At 42.0% G+C, this 21,018-nt stretch overlaps 1 protein-coding gene across 3 annotated transcripts in view; it reads left to right on the top strand.

The window, feature by feature from the left end:
- The window catches only part of magi1b (membrane associated guanylate kinase, WW and PDZ domain containing 1b), a 416,356-nt gene that overhangs the window by 336,634 nt on the left and 58,704 nt on the right, over positions 1–21,018 (top strand). For 2 of the 3 annotated variants that reach the window (XM_048606418.1, XM_048606417.1), the window contains exons 6-12: positions 1,809–1,891; positions 3,693–3,728; positions 14,951–15,008; positions 15,971–16,053; positions 16,379–16,468; positions 16,962–17,144; positions 17,900–18,535. In XM_048606418.1, coding sequence (XP_048462375.1) covers positions 1,809–1,891; positions 3,693–3,728; positions 14,951–15,008; positions 15,971–16,053; positions 16,379–16,468; positions 16,962–17,144; positions 17,900–18,535 — 1,169 coding nt within the window. The remainder of the gene's footprint in view (positions 1–1,808; positions 1,892–3,692; positions 3,729–14,950; positions 15,009–15,970; positions 16,054–16,378; positions 16,469–16,961; positions 17,145–17,899; positions 18,536–21,018) is intronic. The other variant, XM_048606419.1, reaches the window with a different exon arrangement.

Genomic DNA, 21,018 nt, shown 5'->3' with positions numbered 1-21,018 from the left:
TGAATTTCATTTTAAGTAGTTGATACAACAAAGAAATGTCTCAGAGCAACTACCAAATGTTTTCCTACAGCATGTATGGCATTGTATGGTGACAAAACTCCACAGTGAAACAGGCCCTTCAGCCCACCATCTCTTTGCTGACCATGATACTATTCTAAATTAAACCCAGCTGCCTCGCATGCTCCATACCCTCTATTCCCTGCCTGTTCATGTGCCTGTCTAAATGCCCCTTAAACTTTACTATAGTATCTGCTACTGCCACCTCCCCTGGCAGCATGTTCCAGGCACCTACTACCTTCTGTGTGTGTAAAAATAAAATTTCTTGCACATTTCCTTTAAACCTGCCACTTCACTTTTTGCCGCCTTGGAAAGAGACACCAACTTTCCACCTTATCTGTGCCCCTCATAATTTTATATATTTCTATCAGGGTACCCCCGCCCACCCCGCAGCCTCTGCTCTAGTGAAAACAATCCAAGTTTGTCCAACCTCCCGTTATTGCTAATTCACCCCAATCCGTGCAACATCCTGGTGAACTTCATCTGCATCCTCGCTAAAGCCTCCATATCTTTCCTATAGTGTGGCAACCAGAACTGCACGTGGTTCTCCAAATGTGGTCCAAGCAATGTCTTACACAGTTGCAACTTGTGATGCCAACTTTTATACTCAATGCACTGACTGATTAAAGGCAAGCATGCCTTATCTATTTCATGCGGGGTAGTTCAGGAGCTCCATACATCCACAGCTTTCATCTGAGTTTCACAGGCACAATTATCATCAGCACAGCACCCTTTTGGAACCCTCTCTCCCTCGGGTCATGTCTATCCTAACACTGTGTCTTGCTGGAGTTCTTTTTCAACCAACCAGTAAATAATGCGCTGGCTTTATGATATGGCCACTTCAGGGAAAAGAGCTAGCTATTTAAATCCTCTGAGCTATTTAAACAGCTCTCCGTGTTTTAAACCCTTTTTAGCCAGCTCCCCAGAGCTGCTTCCTCCATTTCAGTCAAACAAAATAAACTGATATCTTCCTGAGAATGATTTGATTTTTGTCATGATCTATCTGTGATCCTCTTTTTCCACCTTTGTCTCCATTCTATTTGTGCTTGAATCAAGCCGTACGTGCTCCAGCTCTGCTCTATGCACCCGTCCTTTGTGTCTGCACTTCTTAATTCTGTCTGTGCCACATGGCTTAGTTCTGAACTTCCATTCTTGGTGCTTCTCCTAGGTTAAGGGTTTGTATTGCTTTTAGGTCAAGGCTTGCCAGCTCCTACAGACCAGTATTTTCTATTACCAAGCAAATCACAAGTGATCTCCTTACAATTAATGCAAACTCCTAATTGATTTTCGAACATTCGTAAAAACAGATTTTTTTTCAAAAAAGTATCATTTTTTTCCTTACTGTATTGTTTCCAGGTCAAAATTCACTACACGTGTCAGTGCATTGAAGAAACTGTATTAAAAGTTTCCAATAGTTATATGCTTCTGTGGGCCTGATATAATTGTGCAATCCTGACAATTTTAGTTAATTGAGCTGAGACTAAACATGCTCTTTAATAGAGCTTGACTGAAAACTACTTAAATTATTTTACCTATTTGTGAATTTGTGTTATGTTGTAAAACTTTACCACTGTGTTCTGCATTATTTGGATTCGCTCAGTTTAAAAAGATGCATGAATTGAATTGGAGGTGTTGTTTTGAAAAATATTATTCAGCAGGCGTTGTTGACACAGGTCTTGATATTGCAGTTAAAGCTCTTGAGAGATTTTGGAGCACGCATGTGCATACTTAAATATATTATTGTTTTGTAGCCACAATACAAAGACTACATCATGGCTTGACCCAAGGTGCCTGAGCAAGCAGCCAAAACCACTCGAAGAATGTGAAGATGATGGTAAGTGGAATGTAATCATTCCAAACTCATTGGTTAGAAAAGTTTACACATTGCGACAAAGCACAGTTGATTTCTGATAGAAAACATATTTCAAATATCTTTTCTCACTCCAGCAATGGACTCAATTAGCTGCTCTAAATAGTCAGTTCCTTTAATTATAAGTGGAATGTCAGTTCAAATAAAATATTTCGTGAAGAAGTGGATTGTGTACCTTTTTGGTTTAAAAGATTGTTTTCTAGTCTAAGTGTTTCATTGCAATGTTTATCTGTGCTGCTATTCATAAAGATATTTTGGCACTATCAACCCACTCATCACTTCCAAAACCTGTCAGCGTTCTCAGAAAATAGAATGTGAATGTTCTGGAAGCTTACATAATTACTTTAACGCACACAATTTGGAACTTTATCGATTTTCAATCATTACTGACCTAATCAAAGTGACTTTAAAATATAGAAGAAGAACTGAAGTTGCTGGAGAAGCTCAGCAGGCCTGGCAGCATCTGTGAAGAAAAAATCAGCGTTAATGTTCTGAGGAAGGGTCACCAGACCCGAAACGTTAACTCTGCTTTTCTTCATCATAGATGCTGCCAGACTTGCTGAGCTTTTCCGGCAACTTCTGTTTTAATTACACATCCACAGTTCTTTCAGTTTTGACTTTAAAATATCTTTATTTCTATTGAAACCATTGATTGTAGTTGCATGTAAGCCTTGGATCAGATGGTAGAAGTCTTGTCTGTGAATCAGAAGATTGGTTCATGTCCTGTTCCCAAAACTCTAGGCTGGCATCCAAACTGAGGGATTACTGCACTCCAGAGATGTACTCTTTAGGTTGTGAGATTAAATGGAGAACTGACTACCTTGCCACATCTATGTAAATACCCCATGGCATTATTCTAAAGAAAAGCTGTCCCCACAATTTTCTGGCTGATATTTAACCCTCAATCAATATCACAACCACACATTATCTGCCTATTATCACTGGCTGGGGTTGTTGATTTGTTTACCAACCTACCAGCCTGGTAAACAAATCAACAATACCAGCCACAATCCGAGCTAAAGTCTTCTCAAAAACATTATCACTGGTTGCCATGTTTCCTACGCTTCAACAGCGACTACAGTTCAAAAATACTTCATTGTCTTTAAAGCTGTTTGTGATGTCCTGAGGTCATGACGTATGCTATGTAAATGTAAGTATATGAATTCCTGACCTTTGAGTGACTTAATGACTTTGAAAATAAAACAGCATGAAATGAGATCTGTCTATCATGTGGTCATGTTCTTAGGCATTTGCTCTTGGAATTCATTTCTTGGATTATGTCTGTACTTTGCAGTCATTTTAAAGCTGCAGTATTTTATTGCTCTTTCCATTTGGTAACTTGCCCTCATTTGCAAGGTTCACCTTGGTTCTGCAAGTTTTTTTTTGTATTTGCTTACGTTCATTAAAAACAAAGAAAATTGTGGCATAACCTTTTTTTCAAACCAGTGCCAACTATGTATCATTGAAAGAATTGTATAATTAAAAAATGCTGTTTTTGTAATGTTATATGGCTCTTCCTTAAATCCCTCACAGGGCAATCAGAAATGGACATAGCAATTTAATGGTGTGGTGTGCTGGACGTTTCTTCAGAAAATCTGGGATTTATGGATTGTTTTTGTGTTTCCTGATTATTTTCTTAATTGCTTGGGTGGAGCTACTGCTGTTGGGAATGGGGTCTTTGCTTGTTGGTATCACTTTGATTTTTAGCTAAATTCTCTTCTGTTACTTTCTTCTGTCCTTGCTGGGTGCATTTGCCTTGGAGAAGAAGGGGTACACACAGAGGAACTGGACAGTGAAATAGGTAACTCACCATGCAACATGATGTGCAGTAATTCAAATTTCAACAAATATTCACACGCTCTTAAGCTTTCTCTGTTTTAAGTACTGTTGTGATGAGAGTCATTCAGTGCCGCTATTAGTTGACTCAGTGTTTGAATGTAACTGGCGCTCCGTGTTTTAATGCAATTGATGACAGAATGTAATTTTAGACCTTTCTGTAATCAATGGATATTGATCCAACACAATACAACTTGCAATATGTGGTTACTGTGGCTGATGAGATCAGTCTAAGGGTATGACATAAAAATATCTCAAAGTAAAAGGCCAGCATCAACAGTGAGTGATCTTTCAGTTTGAATAATGTGTGTATGTATCTACGTATGTCTGAAAATATGTTCAGTATCAAATGTTCTTAGTTAGATTGTTTGCCATTAGGCCAAAAAGAAGCACTCAAGAATTAAAATACTGAATCTTGGAACTTGTCAATAGGTCAAGCAGCACATGTGAAGAGAGAAACAGGGTTAGCATTTCAGCTTCATGCCAATTCATCAGAACTGGAAGATGTTAGAAACTGATCAGGCTTCAGCACAATAGAGGCAGGGAAATGGGGAAGGGAATGAAAGAGCAAAAGGGAACAGCAGTGATACATGAGGTAAGAGATTAAATGGCTGGTGGATGTTGGAAGGCAAAAGGCAATGATAATAGATGAGCCAGAAGATGAATGTAGACGTGCACGTGGCAAGAACAGAATAATTACAGACTCTAGACTTCTTTGTTAGGCAGTTGTATAGAAGAACTGTGTATGTAAAACAACACAATTGTTATTTTAATGAATTCTTAATCTGCAAATGTGACTTTCACAAATAAATGGTAGAATATTTTCAAGCACATTTGAAGTGCCACCTTCCTTCAACCAATGACAATTTCTTAGCGTCTCAAGTTGTTGCAGATTGCTGGTGCTGACTTCATGGGCGCTACAGTGTTGCTGCATTCAGCAAAGAGTGTACCAAGCTGAGTTGAGAAGTTCATTACCATCTAAATTATAAAAACCTTCAACAAGCTGCTGTTCAGACAAATGCTTCACTCCAGGCAATGTAGTACAGTAATTAATGAGATGGAAAGCATAGAGTGCTGCAGCTTAAAAGCAAATTCTTATGAATATTTAGAGCAAAGGATCTTTTTTCCGTTTCTGCAATAATGTGTTGAAATGGATGCACAAACTATTCTTTCTATTTCTGTTTTATTTAATGCTATTGGGTGCAGCACATTTACGTCCTTTTTGTCTCAAGTATGTACATAGGTGGCAAGGCGTCAAGAGTAAGTCTCTAAACCTCTTGTCTTTCTAAAATATTTTGATGAAGTCCACACACGATTAAAACCTTTTACCCGCGCTTCGTATATAGGACTAAATTTAACAATCGCCTATTGTCACCTTTGCAGGTGAAGGGCTGATACAATTCCACAAGTGACCTTCCCACAGCCCTCTCACCTGTCGTCAAATTTGTCCACAGTTTTGCTGACCCACCCACCCCCATCAAAACTGAGAGCCTCTTCTGTGGCTTTCTACATGGCCACAAATTTTCAGCCAATGGCAGGAATTCGGAGACAGGGTGGCAGTGGGAGGAAGGCTGGCAGTTAATGCTGCTCGAGCCTCGGGCAGGAAATGCAGGGACAGGCAGTATCTATCTCTTCCACATGGGGCACACTTCCTGTCCTGGTCCATTGTGCCCCCACCACGTCCTGTCTTCACATATGGCCTTGCCATTGTGACCTCTACCTCTCTACCTCCCTCCCTCCCTCCCTCTTCCCTTACTCTGGGCTTCCACTCAATTCCCACAGCACCTACCCTGATCACAGTGGTACTGCCTGCCCAGATCCTGAGAGGCTTGCCAGCTCTGTCATCCCACCAACACTATCAGATGGCCAGGTAGTCTCTGAAGATGGGGGCAGAAGTTTCTCCTCCATCCAGCTCACGTTCCTCAGAATGTTAAATGGCTGCAGGGTACGACATTGGTGGGACTGCATTCTCCGCTGACTCTCCAGCAGGAAATGCCACCATCTTGCCCGAAACAGATTCTAATTGAATCTCTTGTTCCATACAAGGGCCAAGAGAGAAGGTGATTCATACTTGAAAAGAAAATCAGCTTTCTTTCAAAACTGAAATAACCTCTAAACAGTGAATACAATAAATTGCTGACTTTATTCTTGTATTATAGCATAGTTCCAAATGGCATTTCCCCTCTGTTAACCTGAAGAGACATATCTCTAAGTGGTTGAAAAGGTAGAGGGGAAAGAACTGGAGAGATATTTGTAGAAGCCATGTACTGAACTTGCTTCAGGTAAAATAGACATTAACCAGGAAGTTTAATATACATCCCATAAAGCAACAAATAATTTGCGAGTTTGGAAATATTTCAACTTTGTGACAAAGCCATACTTTTAAAAATCGATTTAACTTGACTAATTCCTTTTAAAACTGATAATTATAAGAAGGATTTAGTGACATGTTTAAAGTGGCAATTTAAATAGTTTAATACATTTTAACGAGTAAGGTATCCAGAGATTTTCGCACCATCTGTTTAGTGCTATTTCGGTGTTAACTGTGACATGTAAGAACATATTTTTATGAAGCGTTGTGTTGGTACAAATAATTATGGAGTTCTAATGATAATCATTTTGCCTTTTTTTAATGATCTAACATTTCGAGCACAGCTTCCCGTGGAAAGTAAGCTAAATAAGCAGATCTTTTGGCACTTCAGTTTAATGCACATATTAAAGTGTTAAGGTAATTGGCATAGTCCATGAGGGACCTTAGGAACCTCTTCACGTTAAGCTTGGACTAAGAAAAGACAGCCCTACATGAGCCACCTCCGCTAAAACTGTGTTGGCACTGTTCTGCCTTTCTGTCCAACTGCTTAACCAACTGAGCTAATGGACACCCACACTTTATGGTTATTGTCAGACTACAATTCCACTGCTTTCACTTGTATTAAAAGTATTATAAAGGAACTGAAGCAATAGGCACATGTGGATATCAAGAGCAAAAAGTTGTATTCACGTATTAAAACTAATCATTTTAATTACTGGAAAGTTTTAGCAAATGTGGTTCTTGAGTTAATAAACATTAACATTGCTGCCAGATGTATTTTAAAGATATTTGATTTTTAAAAAAGAAAGGCTGTCATATTACTGCAAAAATGAATGTATAGAAAATATGCTGGGAAGTGTGGTCCTGAAATGCACTCTATCACAGTCAGAGTGTTGAAAAGATTTGAATATACCATATTTGGATAGTTGTAAAATGGTGATGTATGTTGGTTCTGAAATGTTTTAGATATCAGTGTATATGTATGTTTGTTAAAATACGTATTTGAAATAATTATATTTTAAGTATATATAAAATATATTGGTTCCATCCCTTTGTACCGGTAGCTCAGGTTAACTGATGATAGATAAATGGGTAACTTAAATTTGAGAACTTTGCAGGCACAGTATCATCCAGAGGCTGGATATCTACCTAAGTAAGAAAAGGAATATGTTCCTTTGTTTATTTTCTGTTACGATCATGAAATAAATATAACCTGATTTAAATTATTTGAACTATGAGACCAATGTGAGGAAGGATTTTGAGGAATAAGGTTATGTAGCAAATAATTATTGAAGGTGTAATTTTCTTTGAAAGCTGGTGTGAATTTTTTTATGAGACAACAAGGTGCAGGGCTGGATGAACACAGCAGGCCAAGCAGCATCATAGGAGCAGAGAGGCTGACGTTTCGGGCCGAGACCCTTCATCAGAAAAGGGGGAGGGGAAGGGGGTTCCGAAATAAATAGGGAGAGAGTGGGAGGCGGATAGAGGAGAGGATAGGTGGAGAGGAAACAGGTCGAAGAGGCGGGGATGGAGCCAGTAAAGGTGAGTGTAGGTAGGGAGTTAGGAAGGGGATAGGTCAGTCCAGGGAGGATGGACAGGTCAAGGGGGCGGGATGAGGTTGGTCGGTAGGAGATGGAGGTGCGGCTTGAGGTGGGAGGAGGGGATAGGTGGGAGGAAGAACAGGTTAGGGAGGCAGGGACGAGCTGGACTGGTTTTGGGATGCGGTAGGGGGAGGGGAGATTTTGAAACTTGTGAAATCCACATTGATACCATTGGGCTGCAGGGTTCCCAAGCGGAATATGAGTTGCTGTTCCTGCAACCTTCGGGTGGCATCGTTGTGGCACTGCAGGAGACCCAGGATGGACATGTCGTCTGAGGAATGGGAGGGGGAGTTGAAATGGTTCGCGACTGGGAGGTGCAGTTGTTTATTGCGAACCGAGCGTAGGTGTTCTGCAAAGCGGTCCCCGAGCCTCCGCTTGGTTTCCCCGATGTAGAGGAGGCCACACCGGGTACAGCGGATGCAGTATACCACATTGGCAGATGTGCAGGTGAACATCTGCTTGATGTGGAAAGTCTTCTTGGGGCCTGGGATGTGGGTGAGGGAGGAGGTATGGGGGCAGGTGTAGCACTTCCTGCGGTTGCAGGGAAAAGTGCCGGGTGTGGTGGAGCTGGAGGGGAGTGTGGAGCAGACAAGGGAGTCACGGAGAGAGTTGTCCCTCCGGAAAGCAGATAAGGGTGGGGAGGGAAAGATGTCTTTGGTGGTGGGGTCGGATTGCAGATGGCGGAAGTGTCGGAGGATGATGCGTTGGATCCGGAGGTTGGTGGGGTGGTACGTGAGGACGAGGGGGATTCTTTGTTGGTTCTTATTGCGTGGACGGGGTGTGAGGGATGAGGTGCGGGAGATGTGGGAGACACGGTTGAGGGCGTTCTCGACCACCGAGGAGGGGAAGTTACGGTCCTTGAAAAACGAGGACAACTGAGATGTACGGGAGTGGAATGCCTCATCCTGGGAGCAGATGCGGCGGAGGCGAAGGAATTGGGAATAGGGGATAGCATTTTTGCAGGAAGGTGGGTGGGAGGAGGAGTATTCCAGGTAGCTGTGGGAGTCGGTGGGCTTGAAATGAATATCGGTTTCTAGGTGGTTGCCCGATATGGAGACAGAGGTCCAGGAAGGGGAGAGAGGTGTTAGAGATGGTCCAGGTAAACTTAAGGTTGGGGTCGAAGGTGTTAGTGAAGTGGATGAACTGTTCGAGCTCCTCGTGGGAGCACGAGGCGGCGCCGATACGGTCATCAATGTAACGGAGGAAGAGGTGGGGTTTAGGGCCGGTGTAGGTACGGAAGAGGGATTGTTCCACGTAACCTACAAAGAGGCACGCATAGCTTGGGCCCACGCGGGTACCCATGGCTACCCCCTTTGTCTGTAGGAAGTGGGAGGAATTGAAAGAGAAGTTGTTGAGTGTGAGGACGAGTTCGGCTAAGCGGATGAGGGTATCAGTGGAGGGGGACTGGTCGGGCCTGCGGGACAGGAAGAAGCGGAGGGCCTTAAGGCCATCTGCATGGGGAATGCAGGTGTAGAGGGACTGGACGTCCATGGTAAAGATGAGGTGTTGGGGACCGGGGAATTGGAAGTTCTGGAGGAGGTGGAGGGCGTGGGTGGTGTCACGGACATAGGTAGGGAGTTCCTGGACCAAGGGGGAGAAAATGGAGTCTAGACAGTTGGAGATCAGTTCGGTGGGGCAGGAGCAGGCGGAGACAATGGGTTGACCAGGGCATTCAGGCTTGTGGATTTTGGGAAGGAGATAGAAGCGGGCAGTGCGAGGTTGGGGAACGATGAGGTTGGAGGCCGTGGATGGGAGGTCACCTGAGGTGATGAGGTTGTGGATGGTTTGGGAGATGATGATTTGGTGCTCAGGGGTGGGGTCATGATCAAGGGGGCGGTAGGAGGAGGTGTCGCGCTTCTTCCTGTCCCGCAGGCCCGACCAGTCCCCCTCCACTGATACCCTCATCCGCTTAGCCGAACTCGTCCTCACACTCAACAACTTCTCTTTCAATTCCTCCCACTTCCTACAGACAAAGGGGGTAGCCATGGGTACCCGCATGGGCCCAAGCTACGCCTGCCTCTTTGTAGGTTACGTGGAACAATCCCTCTTCCGTACCTACACCGGCCCTAAACCCCACCTCTTCCTCCGTTACATTGATGACTGTATCGGCGCCGCCTCGTGCTCCCACAAGGAGCTCGAACAGTTCATCCACTTCACTAACACCTTCGACCCCAACCTTAAGTTTACCTGGACCATCTCTAACACCTCTCTCCCCTTCCTGGACCCCTCTGTCTCCATATCGGGCAACCACCTAGAAACCGATATTCATTTCAAGCCCACCGACTCCCACAGCTACCTGGAATACTCCTCCTCCCACCCACCTTCCTGCAAAAATGCTATCCCCTATTCCCAATTCCTTCGCCTCCGCCGCATCTGCTCCCAGGATGAGGCATTCCACTCCCGTACATCTCAGTTGTCCTCGTTTTTCAAGGACCGTAACTTCCCCTCCTCGGTGGTCGAGAACGCCCTCAACCGTGTCTCCCACATCTCCCGCACCTCATCCCTCACACCCCGTCCACGCAATAAGAACCAACAAAGAATCCCCCTCGTCCTCACGTACCACCCCACCAACCTCCGGATCCAACGCATCATCCTCCGACACTTCCGCCATCTGCAATCCGACCCCACCACCAAAGACATCTTTCCCTCCCCACCCTTATCTGCTTTCCGGAGGGACAACTCTCTCCGTGACTCCCTTGTCTGCTCCACACTCCCCTCCAGCTCCACCACACCCGGCACTTTTCCCTGCAACCGCAGGAAGTGCTACACCTGCCCCCATACCTCCTCCCTCACCCACATCCCAGGCCCCAAGAAGACTTTCCACATCAAGCAGATGTTCACCTGCACATCTGCCAATGTGGTATACTGCATCCGCTGTACCCGGTGTGGCCTCCTCTACATCGGGGAAACCAAGCGGAGGCTCGGGGACCGCTTTGCAGAACACCTACGCTCGGTTCGCAATAAACAACTGCACCTCCCAGTCGCGAACCATTTCAACTCCCCCTCCCATTCCTCAGACGACATGTCCATCCTGGGCCTCCTGCAGTGCCACAACGATGCCACCCGAAGGTTGCAGGAACAGCAACTCATATTCCGCTTGGGAACCCTGCAGCCCAATGGTATCAATGTGGATTTCACAAGTTTCAAAATCTCCCCTCCCCCTACCGCATCCCAAAACCAGTCCAGCTCGTCCCTGCCTCCCTAACCTGTTCTTCCTCCCACCTATCCCCTCCTCCCACCTCAAGCCGCACCTCCATCTCCTACCGACCAACCTCATCCCGCCCCCTTGACCTGTCCATCCTCCCTGGACTGACCTATCCCCTTCCTAACTCCCTACCTACACTTACCTTTTACTGGCTCCATCCCCACCTCTTCGACCTGTTTGTTTCCTCTCCACCTATCCTCTCCTCTATCCGCCTCCCACTCTCTCCCTATTTATTTCGGAACCCCCTTCCCCTCCCCCTTTTCTGATGAAGGGTCTCGGCCCGAAACGTCAGCCTCTCTGCTCCTATGATGCTGCTTGGCCTGCTGTGTTCATCCAGCCCTGCACCTTGTTGTCTCGGATTCTCCAGCATCTGCAGTTCCTACTATCTCTGAGTGAATTTTTTTATGACTGTTTCAAGCATTTGAGCTTAATTCTCTGTTTTCTGGCGGAGAGACAAATATAATGTTTAATCACATTGTTTTTGTTTGGCGGATAATGAAGGGAAGACAGCATAAATGATTTGCAATGTTCCAAAAAGTCATTTCATAAAAATTATGTTTTGTAGTCTGAGTAATGTAACTCAATTCTTCAGAACTCACCACAATTGTTGAATAGAGTATAATGGTTCAATATGATTATATAAGCTATCTTCTGATTTCTGAACTCTGGATTTACATCGAATCCAAACTGAGGGAATGAAAATATTTCAGTCTCTCCACTGGCTTGAAATAAGCAATGCTACCTCCAGTATAAAGCCAGTCCACCTTTGGCACTATATTGGCCCTTTCACATTGGTGGGTGCTGAAGTATACTCTTAAACTAGAAGTAATTTTGACCGGATGGGACCTAATCTACAGCTGTGTGATAGTTATATGGATGGTGTCCTATTCCCCTGCAGTAACATTCTTCACTGTCATACACGCAAAAGATCAGCCAAAAAGGATTTGCGAATTCCTGAATAGTTGCTATGGGAATTTTATGGCTCTAAGATGTTGCTTGAGCCACATGAATTAGCAAGAAAATGTCAAATGCTGCAGGGTGATTTTATGCAGTAGAGGTCAGGATTACTGGAGCAAATATCAGTTTTGTTTTTAATCCGCAAACAGCAAGTGAATTGCACGATATAATAAAGTAAAAAAATAGAAAATGTCGATCACGTTGAGGGCCTTTGACATGTTTCTCAAGTTTGACCCATTTTTAAAATATAGGCCACCGCAGCTTCACTGGAAAGAAATCTGAAATATCCTTCACAGGATGAAACATTACCCATAATCCTCCTGGAGGCTGATGTCCTGCCCAGGTTTCCTGTCTGCAGAGCTCCGTTCACATAGCTCCTATTCATGCCCATTGGTCCTTCCCAATTTCCATATTTGAAATATTTAAAAGGTATTTTGGGTTGGTGTTACTGTGGTAAATATATGGCCCAGACTCTGGATAGTCAGAAACTCAATATACCTTCAGCAAGTCCCGATGCACTGTCTCTGCCTGAGAAGATTAAACTTTATTGGGCAATTGTTCAGCTCCCTGCAACCTTGGAAATGTCTCCAACTCTGAGCTGGAGTGGAAAAATATGGCTTATTTGCTGGGTCAACTCTCCAGGTAAGTATTAGGCACATGAAAACCATAGCTAACTCCTATGTGGCTAAACAACTGACCCCAGAATGTCTTCCTGCTCTTATCCTAATCCCAATCTCAAACTCCCCTTTGACCCCATCAACCTTCTGACTCAGCCACTGTTCCTCCGACTTCTCCTGCTGTCCTCCAGCTTCCCACAATATGCCCAACTCCCCCTTGACCCTCCAGCTCTATGATCTGTCTGCTCCCCCACCCTTCTAACTATTTGCAAACCTACGGCAGACCGACCAACATTCAAATTGCCCCCTCACTCCCAATGAGCCCTGACTTTTTGACACCTACTGATTTGCCACAACTGTGCCAACCTACTAACTGATTCCCCCTTGCCTCCTGATCTGCCCACCCTCTGATTTTTACCCACCATCACCACCCACCCACTCGCCCTTTGATTCACCCCGCCTTACTCCTTCCCTGCCCACCTGCCCTCTGATTCCTCCGCCCACCCACCAATTTCCCCCTTCCTCCCCTCCACCCGCCTGCCCTCTGATCCTCCCCTACTCCCCCACCTTCTGCCCTGCCCACCCCCTGATTTGTACCCCGACCCCCGACTCTCTACATCCTGGTGTTCTGCTCTCTCCACTTCCTCCTGACCCGGCCTCGTCACCATACCCACCTACTATCTAACCCAGCTGTCACCCTGCCCACTTAGCTCACCATCCCTCATTCACTGCTCTGCTGAAAAGTTATTTAGAAGTGTTCCAAACCTTTTCAGTACATCAGTGAATGAAGATCTACCAAATATAGCAGCTCGCAACCTGAAAAGGGTGTGTGACTTTGTTTTATCAATGATCCTGACTTCGAGGGAGGATTCCAACATCAGGTATGTGCAACATTTCTAAAGAGACTGAATTCAGAATCTGTCCAAAAATGAGAAGCCAGGTTGTGGCAGTGCAAGCAACAAACCAGTGATTGTTAGCGCTCATGGAAAAATTTGGACTTGTCATAGGGTTAGGGTGAAGTATCATCAGTTATTGATGCGTTTGGTTTCTCTTGGTACTTATTTGATAAAGAGTATCGAGGAATTCCAACCATGCTGCATTTCGGTGGATTATACTAACCCAGAGAGTAATGATGATGTGATAATCCTATGTCTCTTTCACAGTGACCCTCAGAAGACTTTTAAATAGATAGCTCTTCACATAAATTAATAGGTTTATCGATTAAAAAAAATTTCAAGAGTACACCTTAGAATGCACATTGATGCACTGATTCAGAGCTCTGTGATACATCTGTTTTAATGCTGAATGTCCTGCATGCTTGAGTGATCCTTGGGCTTAAGGGAAACATTGCCTTTCCTGAATCAGAAGATGTAGGATTCAAACCCTGCTATAATTAATTGTAGCAAGTGGAGAGGGAATCTCCAGTCCTCAATTCTAGGAAGATGCATGTGTCTGGTGGATGTGATTGTTCCTCTCTCCTTTAGCCCATTAACCTTCCTGTCCCAACATCCTTGTTACAGGTTTAAAGTAAAAAAACATGAAGCGTTCAGGTTTAATGCCTATGAGGCTTCCAGCGCATTCTGCTGCTTGACGTTGTTCTTGGAATATATAGAATGACACATCGATATTTAGGAAGGAAACTCACTTCGGTGCAGGAAAGAAATCTGTTTCTCATTCCACATTTATACAAGAACAAGCTCGTTGATTTTTAACTAGCGTATTATTGTAAACATTAAATGTTGCCCATGCTTTATGAACTTCATTTTCCTAAAATCATTTGGGACTCCCTAGGCATTTTACCTTCTGCTCCATACTTACTTTTGAAGTTATTTGTATTTAAAACATATTTCACAGTAGTTCAATCTTGGTCATTAAAAAAAGTGCCTTTACAAAACTTATCAATTCTTTACAATGCATCAATTCTGTTCAGCCCACCTCCCTTCACCTGCTAAAACCTTGATTTGTGTTTGCAATAAAATAAGTTTGTTGATTTACTTGAGAAAATTAGGTGCCATAACAATGAACAATGTGGAAAAATGAACAGTTTCATTGGTGTATCATAGTTCCTTAGCAAATGAAATATTTTATAATATTTCAAATCTTTGAATTCTGCATATTATTGCCTTAATGCGAAGACCGTCCTGAAACAGAGAGGCAGAGATTCACCATACTCCTTATTTTGACCTGGGGTGGCTCGAGTTTTGTGGATGTGGCCAGCTTTCAGTGCAGTAGATTTGAAACCACTGTTTAATTTCATGGACATTTCAAGTAATGTTCAACACAATGTGTGTTCAAATTTGTTTTTTCCCTGTGATGGCTTGGCCACTAATGTGGACCCATGTTTTGAAATTGGTGGAGATTCTAGGCAACTGTCTTGATTTAAAATTTGCAAAGGCAAGAATTTCGTCCAAATATTTTAAATCTGAATGCCCACATTTAATATTTTCCTGAAGTAAATCAGCAGATTCCTTCACTGGTATTTTTCTGTTCTTTCAGAGCTACCCTCTGGGTGGGAGAAGATCGATGATCCTGTTTATGGTGTCTACTATGTCGAGTAAGTTTGTGAATTACCGCTGTATCTAGGAGATAACTGAGGCTGCTACCAATAATAAAGTAAAAGTTGTGACCAAGGGAAAGATATAATCTAATTTTACCCTCTTTAATGGTTCCATAAAGTTTATTCCTTCTCTTCCTTCTACATCCCTGTCCTTCATGTCCTTTACCAAACCCTGTCAAAGAAAATTCTCTTGGGAGTCTCCAAATGCTATTCTGTGTGAAGTGGTTGCATCCCATTTGCTCAACTCATTGTATGAAGTGACATCTGATAATTGTTTCTTCTCTCTCTGCAATAGTTTCAATTTCTGTCCTTCCTTACAAAGTATAGGATTTCTTTTATTTGCATGTCTGTTTTCTCAGGGGAATGAGACCTCTTGATGATAGGCGAGAATGGTTGCTCCCTGTTTAACTGATGAAAGCCACTCTGCGTCACGATAAATTGTTTCTCCTTCATTTGTCACGTTTGTTAATTTATTAAACTGTACCAACTCCTTGCTTATTTAATTAGTCAATGATCAATTTCCCAGTTAACCAATTGGCTGGTAATCATGTCACATCTTGTCTCAGAAGACATCACAGATTTATCTGGCTGGGATCTGTTGTTTTTCACATTGTGATACAATCATCAGGAAAGAAAGACTTTGTATTGAGTTTTAAACGTTTAAATTCCATGAGAATTTTGGTTGTGACACATCTGTTTATATTGTTTGTAACATTCATTGTTTTATTATATTTTGCTGGAACCGTGAACACGTTAATTTGAACGGTACGTGGTTGGCACAATTGCACCATAAATTTTGATTTATTTGAGGATTTGTGTTTTTACTGAAACAGGATTTATTAAGCAATAAATGCACAATGTTTATTTTTGCTGTCATCTTCTGAATTTGCTTTTACGAGGTTAGACACTCCTTCCTGCAATTAATTTATGTTCTAACAGAACATTTTTTCTTTCATTAGTCATATCAATAGGAAGACGCAATATGAAAATCCTGTTGCTGAAGCCAAACGCAAAAAGCAGCTTGAACAGCAGCAAGCAGAAGGTGAGTTTTGAGGTCTGCCACTCAGAAAATATAATGAGGGAAGTCAGATACTTACGGCCACCATCCGCATAAGTCATTGGCACTGAATTCATGAAGTAAATTGCCAGTACGCCATAATACAGAGCTAACCATGTCTGTGCTTCACAAATAAAACTGGCCAGGTTATGAAGTCGTGAATAAATTTCAGGCAATTGCTTCACATCGTTAAGAAAATTATTCTTTAATTGGTACTGTAATTGTTGACAGTAATCCTTGGGCTCATTGTCAAAAGGATTCATATTTGCTTAAATAATTCTGTGAATTTATTTTTTTCATACCTCTTCAGAGTGGACAGAGCAACAAGCATCTCCTGGATCCAAAGCTCCAACCTATGTGCAGAATAATCAGGAATCTTTCAGAGAAACACCAGCACAAGGTAATTTTGATTTAACAGAAGCATTGATAATTTACAAATTGGAAGCATCTGAACTCTGACATGAAAGGGAAAGTGGATAAAATGTGTGAAAATCCACAGGGATGTTGTTGACGATTTTGTTGGGGCAAGGGCATCTTGCTTATTAGCTATAAAATTGCAGGAATCATGTGCCCTGTATCATCCGTAGAGTAATAGTAAAATATTCAAATTGGCAACTGCAATACGACTGTTTAGAGACCATTTTAAGTCAATGCTACCTGACCAAACAACATTAATAATACTTGACAAAAATTTGATGTAAGTCGGATGCTGTGTGCCATCGTAGCATCCTTACCTATTGATCTTAAAATTAACTTAAATTCAAACACCAAATTGAAGTCTCTGAATACTTCACTGATTTCAAAAATATTTGATAATGAGTCTGTTTCTCTCGCTAATTCACCGCCTGAACTGAACAAGAATTATTTAATTTGCAAGTTATTTTTATGAACAGGCAAGCCCTTCTTTACAAGAAACCCTTCAGAACTGAAAGGGCAGTTCATCAATACCAAGCTGAAGAAGAGTACCCGAGGGTTTGGTTTTACAGTGGTCGGTGGTGATGAACCTGATGAATTTCTACAGATTAAAAGTTTAGTTCTCGATGGGCCTGCAGCTCTGGATGGCAAAATGGAGACAGGTACCAAAGGAGAAGAACCATTCTAAGTCATGTCGGTTAGGCAAATTTAATATGTATTTTGTACGTCTTTATGAGTACCATTTCATAACTTTTGACAATGAGTAGGCAGTTTCAAGGTGTAAAATTCTGGCCAACATAAGGCCGCCTTGAGTGGTAAGAGGACCAGGACTAGGTCTGCTACTTACTTGCCCCGTTCTTGCTTGAAGTTCCCCTGGTGATACTGCATTTTATTCTAAACTAAGACAGAATAAACAAGGAAATTTGAATATAGGTCATCTTTGAGTTTTGAGCCTGTGATCGACAATACAACGCCTCTAACTGCAGCTGTCATGAATGGCAGAGTCGCTGTTTTGCAGTGTGAGCGGCTAAGTCAAGTGTGCTGTTCTGAGGATCACGTTTTATGATGCTGCCTGATTATAATTCGATTTGAAATGATGGAGAAGTCAAATTCCTTTTTTGTTCCTTTGTATTCCGGAGTCATCCCATAAAAACCACAGGCTACTAACCTTGATTATCGTCAGCGTTCCTGCCAAGCTGTTAAATTAAACTTTAAATTATTTGCTATATTCAGTATATCTACTCTTGTACTTGACAGTATTCAATTCCTACCATTGTCAAAGTGTGCAAATTGGCACTTTGTTTGCATTGCACAACGTTATTTCTGAATTAAGAATGTAGTTGTGAAGCTAACATGCATAAATTAAACAATTAACAATGAGTTATAGTAGCTAATCTCTACGAATTTTCTCTCTTAGGTGACGTTATAGTAAGTGTAAACAGCAGTTGTGTACTGGGATACACCCATGCTCAAGTTGTAAAAATATTCCAGTCTATTCCAATTGGTTCAACCGTGGATCTTGAACTTTGCCGGGGTTATCCTCTGCCATTTGATCCAGATGATCCAAATACTAGTTTGGTGACATCAGTAGCTATTTCAGATAAAGAGCCAATTGTTGTCAATGGGCAAGAAAATTATGACTCCCTTTCAAGCCACAGTAGCCAAACAGCTCCTGCGAATGTGAATGGAGTGAAAGACCAGAGACCATATAGTCCATCATCTGGTGATGTTTCATCAAATGGATCCCATACAGGCTATACCAATGACAATGTCTCCTTGGCTTCCTCAATAGCAACTCAACCTGAACTTATAACTGTCCATATAGTCAAAGGCCCTATGGGTTTTGGTTTTACCATAGCTGACAGCCCTGGAGGTGGTGGCCAAAGAGTTAAACAAATTGTGGATGGTCCACGCTGTCGTGGTCTGAAGGAAGGGGATCTCCTGCTAGAGGTCAATAAGAGGAATGTCCAGAATCTAACCCACAATCAAGTAGTTGATACACTGTTAGAATGCCCCAAGGGAAGTGAAGTGACACTCCTGGTTCAACGAGGAGGTAAGTGTTGAATCTATTACCTAACTATTTTTGATCTGTGTTTCTGAGACCTTTCCATAAAGTTATATGTTGTGTAGCTCATTTCCCTGCATCTACAAGGATACATATGTAAATTTTGTATGAATATAAAGTTGACCCGATCAGTAATCTTTGTTACTTTGGCAGAAATTTTGTGTGGCTGTGTACTTGGAAAAATCGATCTCCAGTAACATCATGTTTTGTGTTTATATGCCACTTCAGAAAATGGCAAAGAGATCATTCACTTTACGGTTGCTGTAGGTGAAATTTCTTCATAAAATTATAGCTTTTGCTGCATGCATTTCTTGGTAGGTCTGTCATAATGATTGCAGTGAGTTTAATTTTCTGGTTAACTTTTGCCAGAGTATATATGTGAGTGAAATAATTGAATTTGCCCAGTTTGTAGACACGTTTGGGTGTTGGAGAGCAGTGGGTAGGAAATGATGGAAACTTTGTATAGACGAGGTGAGATAAATCTTTAAAGCTTGCCCATAATGAGTGTGATTCATGCATAAGGTTTAATTGGAGCAAAAACACAAACTTAATCCAATGACCAGAGATTGATTAGTAAATTGATTCTAACCGCTGCTGTAACAGAGTACTTTTTGTTCTCGGTATTGAAATAAATTGAACTATTCAAAGAAAGTCATTAATGAAGATTAATATGTGAGCTATAAGTAAGGTCTGATGATAATGAATGAATATTTCACATATTTGTATTGCATTTCCCTGTCTATTTTTGAAAATAACTGAACTAACGTTCTCTTTAAAAGCAGTGAATTATTACAGAAATGTTGCTATTGCCAGGAGTAAGAGCACGTCTAAAATGCATACTCATTCATAAACTAACAGTTCTCGCATCATGATCCTATCAGCTTTTACTCTCAGTGCAATGCTTTCTAACAGACCATTTCTTTTGCTTCCCCAATCATTTGCACAGACCTGAAAACAAAAACATGCTGGAGATCACAGAGGGTCAGGTAGCATCCATGGAGAAAAAGCAAGCTAACGTTTCGAGTCTACATGACTCTTCTTCAGCTCAAGAGTTATCTAGACTCGAAACATTAGCTTGCTCTCTCCATGGATGATGCCTGACCTCCTGTGATCTCCAGCATTTTTAGTTTTCAGTATAGATTCCAGCATCCGCAGTAATTTGCTTGTATTTGCACAGACCTATTCTGTCAAAATTCCAATTTCTTCTCAGTCAGATTGTACCAAAACGGAATTTCTCAGATATCCAGCCAACTGTCCAGCCATTTCTCCTACATGACATCTAAATTAGGTAAAAAATTATTCTGATTCAGAATGGAAGAATTATAGACAGTAAACCATTTCATTGCATCCTTTAATTTTCCAGCGATGCCCTCTGTCTGCTTGCCTGCGCTCACAGTACATTCCACCAGATCCATTAACCGACTCGACCTCAAATATAGTTTGTTCAGTTAAGAGAGAACAGCCTACAGTACTTAGAGTCCACAGCTTGGTCTATCTGTAATCTTCAATATGGAGATGAATTTTGTGGAAACGATGCCAAACTTTTTTTTCACCCCCCCTTGATTTGGATATATTTAATTTCTACTTATGATTGCAGCCATTAAAATAAACGCTTAACCAGTTTTCTATCAGTAACAAATTGCTCCGTCGAAGAGGTCAGGTTTTGTGATGAAAGCAAATCTAATGCCATAATTTCCTTTAGATTTAGCAAATAGCCATTGTCATGGTGGGTCTAAGTAGTTGAAAGCGTTTTTGCTTTTGTTGGAGGATAGAATAATGATTCTGTTCAAAGAATTACGGTTATGAATGGTAAAGATCTTTGTGTGATGTTTTGGTTGAGGTTATAAGCAATGCAAAACTAGTTAGGCTCCCATATAACTGCAAAAATGAGGTAATGGATATTATGTGCAACCAAAAGTTCATTCTCCAGAAATTTTACTGTTTCTTTTGAGCTATGCTATTGCATGAAAACTGAACTCTCATTCTGAAAACATTCCTTTTCTTGTATCACTCTTCTTTTTTTTCCCTCTTCTTTTTTTCCGGTACATAAATCTGGCTGTACCTTTCCTTTTCAAATCCAGATTTCAAATGTTCTTTGAATCAAATCACCAAGGATTTGCTAGTTCAGGAATCTGTGACATTAGGTCACCTTCTGCTTTTGTCTAGATAATGATTGCTGAGCCATAAGTGGACAGACTCAGTTTAATGGCTCATCCAAAAGGCAGCCACAGTGACAGTACAGTATTTTCTCACAAGTGTCAGCCTGGATTGCATTTGCCTCTGAAGTGGGTTTGAACCCACAACCTTCTGACTTAGAGCCAAGAATGCTACCACAGAACCGTAGGTGATGCAAGTTATTAAATCAGTTAAGTTTTAAACTGTTCAATTATAATCTAAAGGTTTTCTTTTATACTTCCAAATAAATCTTGTAGACAGCCTCCCACCTAATCTAAAGAAGGGTCACTGGACCT

Source organism: Rhincodon typus, chromosome 16, assembly GCF_021869965.1.
Source record: "Rhincodon typus isolate 14 chromosome 16, sRhiTyp1.1, whole genome shotgun sequence".
Classification (NCBI taxonomy): Eukaryota; Metazoa; Chordata; class Chondrichthyes; order Orectolobiformes; family Rhincodontidae; genus Rhincodon; species Rhincodon typus.
The sequence above is the reverse complement of the archived record's forward strand: the minus strand, read 5'-3'. Positions and strand labels throughout refer to the sequence as shown.